The sequence below is a fragment of the Morone saxatilis genome, unplaced genomic scaffold, assembly GCF_004916995.1.
Source record: "Morone saxatilis isolate NCDOM2014 unplaced genomic scaffold, NCSU_SB_2.0 Contig16, whole genome shotgun sequence".
NCBI lineage: Eukaryota > Metazoa > Chordata > Actinopteri > Moronidae > Morone > Morone saxatilis.
The window spans coordinates 13,858,005-13,864,106 of NW_023339718.1; the positions used below are offsets into that span (position 1 = coordinate 13,858,005).

A 6,102-nucleotide genomic window follows, 5' to 3' on the forward strand; every position below is an offset into this window, starting at 1 on the left:
GAAATTAATCAGTTCAGCTACAATAAGACAATAGTAATATCTACTCATCTAAAATGAATTACACAGGCATTCGTGTGGCATTTTTGTTTAAAATGCAAATTCTCTACTACAGTGGATTTCACTGCTTTCACTCATAGACAGTTTCTCTAAGTTCCAGCCTCTATTTCACTCACGACCAAAGCACATGTTTGTTTGTCATACAACAAACATGCGTCATTGGTCACTTTCCATCATTATTTGCCTTTGCCAAAAGCACACAATGTAAGTTTGCTAAATCTCCCCAGGTTTTCTCTGTACCAGGTCAACCATGGATGGCCTCCAGACAGTGTTTTGTAATGATGCAACAGCCTTGATTGACCCCACAAAGCACCTGTTTTATAAGAGGACATGATTGCCATGTGCCAGGCCGGATGGAGGCCCATCCAGAAGACCTTTACCTTCAACTGATGATAAATTCTGATTATTTGACTATTCAAGTGAGTGATCCTGGGGCAGCCTATGAGATGATTAATGCTTCAATAAAACAACAATCCGGTATCAGAACATTGCAGGGAGTTGATTAATAAACAGGAATGACACAGAAGAGGACGTTGAGCTTTTAGACCTTTCTCTCAGTCCTAGATTATAGTTGACACACTGGCAACAATTTTAGGAAACTTGTGATTCGTACATGTTTTAGTGGTGATAATTGTGATTGGTGCCTTAAAATTGCTACCCTTTTGTTGCATTTAACTACTTACTTCAATGACCAGTGGTCATCCATGACTATATCATGGCGCAGGTGCACTCCTGCAGATACCTGGGAGTCAAAATCATGGATTACAAATTGGTGTGGAAAGTCCATGTGGAGGATGTGTGCTCCAGGGTGCAGCACTTAATGAGAATGCTCAGATCCTTCAGTGTGAACCAGGAAGTGCAGCTTCTGTCAATCACCCGATTTATACAGACAGCAGATTCAACATCCCAGTACCTGGGCTATTTTTCAACAAATCAGACAACTCATGTTCTCCACCCTGAGTATCGGCTCTTTTTCTCAGGCAGACTGTACAGGATCCCTCTGAGCAGGCACCAAACATTCTGTTGTCCCCCTGTCGATTAAAAGCCTTAACACCACCTAGAGCGGAATATGTGTGTATGTTGTAGCTATCCTTGTTGGTGATCACTGTTATTGTACAATGTGTACACTTTCTCTGATGAAGATGGGCATGTGCAACTGATGGATGGATGTATCTGACCTGCAAGATTATTGCATTAGTTGTTTCATATCAATTTGAACAAAATTTAATTTTTTTTATTGAATTTGGCACAAAATTGGACTTTTGAGCAGTGCAGGTTACGGGCCTTCATTTGTTGTACGAAGCTGTGAACAACAAAGATGATGATAAAAAATGTATAGAAACTGCTGTTTACATTTCTTTGTTAAGTATGATATTAGTAATGGAAATATTTTTTAGACTATTACACTTTCTTGTAATACTTGGACGCTGAAGTGGACCCTCCTATGAGATGACAATACCAGCAGTGGCCCCAAGCCAATTTGAGTTTGAGACCCCCGCTGTAGACACTGTGACGCCCAAGGCAAATTTCCCACAGGGACAATAAAGTCTAATCTTAGTTTAGTTAGTCATTTGCTGGAATAGTAAAAGACAGCTATTGTTTCTTGCAGAATAACACATACGCTGCACTTGAATAAAATAACAGATTGCCTTTACAAAACCTGTCGTCCTTTATGTTTTCAGTGTTACATATGGTCTGTTTTCATGTGAATGACCTTTTCCTTTTAATTATTTGCTGTTTTTCATGCACTGATCATTTAGTGCCATTGGAACACTGTAGGCTAATATAACTCACCTGTATATTTTACATCACAAGTTGCATTTTATTTTTATTTTTCATGTGGTGCTTCCTTCATTTTATTTGACATGTATTTGTTGTTCATAAGGAGTTTGAATGCACTTACTGTAAGTCACAAAATTATGTAATTTTCTCAGTGTAGATGTTGACCTTTGGTGATATTGCATGGCCCAAGAGGAAAGCTTGACTTGCAGCACCAACAATGGTCCACTGATTTTGATCCCTGAAATATTTGGAAGCTTGTCAGTTTTCATGTGGTGTTTCCTTTGTTGCAACAAAGCTCCATCACACTGTCTCCACTTGTTTTTTTTACCCTATTCAATACGCTTTCTTCATAACTAACACACTGTTTTCTGTTAGCGCTGCTGCAGTAGTGTCCATATCTGTTGAGCAGTTATAATTATGGTAGAGATCATAAAACATGACAGCAATTTTCACACAGTTTTCATAACCCGTTGCTTTGCTCTGGCAACGCTGAGACTGAAAGTGCAAAGTAGAGTCTAGAAATGTGTCCTATGATGATAACAATACGCCAGTGTTGTAGAATCTTCTATGACACCGAAAGAAGCGGAGGAGCTTTGATAATTTACTTATCGAAGTGGCCTCAGTACATTGATAGTGAAACACTCATTCGTACAGGAAATAGCATGCTGTACTATTATCATTGTGTGGCATGACTGACCATTGTTTTATTACATGAGTGATAAAGCCCATATTCTGCACATTTAGTTATTCAATCCACACTGTTGATTGATAACTATATACTTACATACTGCACTGACCATCACTCACACAGAGGTGGAAAAACTGGAAAGAGGAACTTCACTTCTACTTTCAAATCGCAAGAGAGCATTAGGGAGCACTACACCCGAGTGTGCTAACTAGTAATCAGAGTGTTCTTTCCATGAAGCCACTGGCTCTTTTCCTGCAACCCCTACATTCTGATATGTTTATATAAAAAATAATTTCACTTTCACTTTTTATCTTTCCTTGTTCCTATTTGTTGCTGGTAAATGCTAAAACATTGTGTAACAGTAAGACAAGTTGAGAAAAATCATCAAAACTTAAATAGCAATCTCCATTATACAGCAATATATATTGAAATTTATCCTATTTTTATCCTGTAAATACCACAAGTGCCCTTGACTGTTTATTTTGTCTTTTCTATTACCACTTACTTAGTTATAACTGTGCACTATTTATATTTTTATACTTTGTTTTTTATACTTTTTTACCTTAAAGTGTTATTTTTTTAGTATATTGCCTGATTGCACCGTGGGTCTGAGAGAACTGAAATTTCATCTGTACTGTGAAAACTGTTTCATATCATGACCTCAAACATCAGACGGCTGTCACACATTGTCTCTGGACAACACAGTACACTCAAGTGCACATACAACAGCTAAGAAACTGTTCCCGCTTCTTAAGTAATTCTTGTTCTTTCCTGTTTCACATTACCTTCCACAGCACACGTTACTGGCAGTTGTACATAAACTACACATAAACTGAAGCGAATCAAAATAAAGATGTGACAAATGGCAGCATTTACACCGAAAACTATCTTTGTACAACAAATAAATAAGATCTCTACATCGGTCTCTAAAGTATTGCTCAAAACAGGTGGAAAAAGTACCACAAGACATCTGAGAGTACAACAGATTAGGTAACACTGAGAAATGGAACTCTCTATGCACTCCTTGTGACCGCTGCAAAAAGAGCTGCACTTTTGGCTTTTATTGGTGTTTGGTGCTCACTTGTAACAGAAAACACGCATACGCCCACAGAACACTCTGTCCTACTCTAACCCACAAAAATCATACTCTGGTCCCACTGCTTTGTCTCTCAGGACACAGCACCAACCGTAAGAGACTGTAAACAACTCAAATGTAGCTAACAGATTTTGGTCCTGCTAAGAGAGTTTGGATGCTCCAAAAAGTTTATAGTTTCTGCATCTAGAAAAGCCAGTAGACACAGATCCAAAAGGTTTTTCTGGCATGATTTCACCCACTGACAGGGTGCATTGACACAGGGAACATTCTAGCAACACTAGCAGCTCTGACAATAAAAATAAACCACTTCTTTCCTTTCAGGGTCTGTGTCACAGCATATTGATTTTATTAGGAAGTGGGCACTTTAACTCTTGCACTGCCATGGTTTAAATATTTCTGACTTTGGAGTGGCAGCAGACAGCTTTTTGCATTTAGAGGCTCAGAAACACACAACTTGCTGCTAATTGTTAACATGTTTATTCAAAACATACAGATACATACATTTTGAATATCTTAACAAGAACAATGGATATAATACATATAAAACCTATAAATATACTAAAGCAAATTAAGCTCCCCTTCAATTTACCTCAAAGGTTTGATGTCTCTCACATGAAACAGGATCACATGGAGGAACTTGATCTCTGGATTTTCATTTAAACTTGATTTGGGCGGGGAGGGTTAGCTTGGAAACCCAAATACCTATTATCTAATTTACTGTATGAAACTGTTATACTGTACATGCCCCGAGTGCAAAACGTGTCTGCAAAAAAACTTGACGCTTTACAAAAATATACATTATATTGCATTTTTTGACACATTTGACACATTACTTTAATGACCAGTGACACACATCAGATTAGTTACACACAACAGGTTAGAGAAACAACTCTGCCTCTGCTTTGACTACTCCATTACTCCCTAAAATGAATTACCTGAGAGTGAAATCTAGAATTAAAAAAGATTTATAAAATCTGCAGTCTTAAGAAGTAACACAAAGCACTTTAAGGAGAAGGCACTAAGAACAGACACCTAGAGACAGAGCTTTTTATATTACTCTGGTCAGCTGGTCAGAAGGATTCATTATCTGACTGCCCTCCTAGACCACCTAGAGACCTGACCTGCTCCAGAGTGTCCCTTCCAGGATAGTCTGACCCTTCTGACCCTGACTGACCTACTGTCACTAGCCTCCCCTTTCCCCTGTACCTTGATCCTACTGATCCCACAGACTCTGCCTTTTCACCTATAAAGTCACTAACACTCGACCTTTCGGACAATCCACCGTGAGACCCGTTGCTATGGGAAGACTGACTGTGAGCCCAGCTGTTGTTGAAGCTGTATCCATGGGAACCGTTGCTTCTGTGAGAGTTGCTGTTGCTCTTGAGGTGGCTTGGTTGAGTCTGAAAAGTTTTACCAAAGTAAACCATATCAAAGGATTTTTGGCTACGGAAACTGTGCTCAGAACCTGAGTCATGCTGGGTATCGGGCTTTGAATATTTATCTGGTTCCAGTTCTCCACCTGCACCGCGGTCACCTGCAGGTCCAGAGGGCTGATCGAAGGTCACATCTAGTGGCCTGTCATCCCTGACAGAGGATAGTGATCTGGAAGTAGTGGTGTCAGCCGGCCTACCAGGGGCAGCAGGCAGGACGTGGGCTTCCTTAAGACAGAAATTGAAAGTTTGATGAGGAAAAATTGAGTAACAAATTACCCTTTTTAAGTTATTAATAGGATACAACTGACAAACATTTTTTGCTTTTTATACGCTTACCAAAGAGGAAGTATTAGTCTTTGCCTGAACATCCTGATACCGCCCTTTGGTCAGCAATGCTGCAATACCCAAATTTGGTCCTATAGTGGAGGAGAGCTGAGGTTTTCCCGGAGGCTGGAAATCTGACATGTCAATTCCAGCCATTGAAGCTAGCTGACCTAGGCTACAAAAGAAAAGAAAGCAAAGGTCCAGAGTTGGCACATTTTATTTATGCACTACTGAAGTGTACACAGAAATAATCTGAGATATTAAACTGGTAAATGGTGGTAAAAAGCTACTTTATATACAGATTGCCTTTTTTCCACAGCAAATGTATTAAAAAAGGCCACTGATATGACACATGCATAAGATTAATTACCTAAAAAATGTCACTGAAATTTAGTTGGTACTGAATAAATGAATGGCAACCATAGCAAAGAGCATCAGTTTGTGGCAGCATAGTAAGACCTAGCCCATGTTTAAGGTCAATTCTAGGGTGCTCCCCACCTAATGACTACACCTTATGGCCCTGGTTTCACAACAACTCAACATCCTTTTATTGTCCTTGAGTATGAATCAAGATAAACAATCAAATAAATAAATTATAAAGAAAGTAGATAAGGATTTTTTTATTTGTGGCAAATACATTTTGGTCAGAACGAAACTCTCTTTTGACCTGGGCATTACAAGATGTCCAAATACTGGAAGCCAACAGGGCCAAAAGAAAGAGA

At 39.1% G+C, this 6,102-nt stretch overlaps 1 protein-coding gene across 1 annotated transcript in view; it reads right to left on the reverse strand.

Annotated features, from left to right (window-relative positions):
• Positions 1-4,084: 4,084 nt before the first annotated feature.
• Positions 4,085-6,102, reverse strand: part of cep78 (centrosomal protein 78) — a 9,721-nt gene continuing 7,703 nt past the window's right edge. The window contains exons 15-16 of the mRNA XM_035657633.1: positions 5,393-5,555; positions 4,085-5,281 (exon numbers count right to left, since the gene is read on the reverse strand). Of these exons, the coding sequence (XP_035513526.1) occupies positions 4,694-5,281; positions 5,393-5,555 (751 nt within the window). The 3' untranslated portion in view covers positions 4,085-4,693. The remainder of the gene's footprint in view (positions 5,282-5,392; positions 5,556-6,102) is intronic.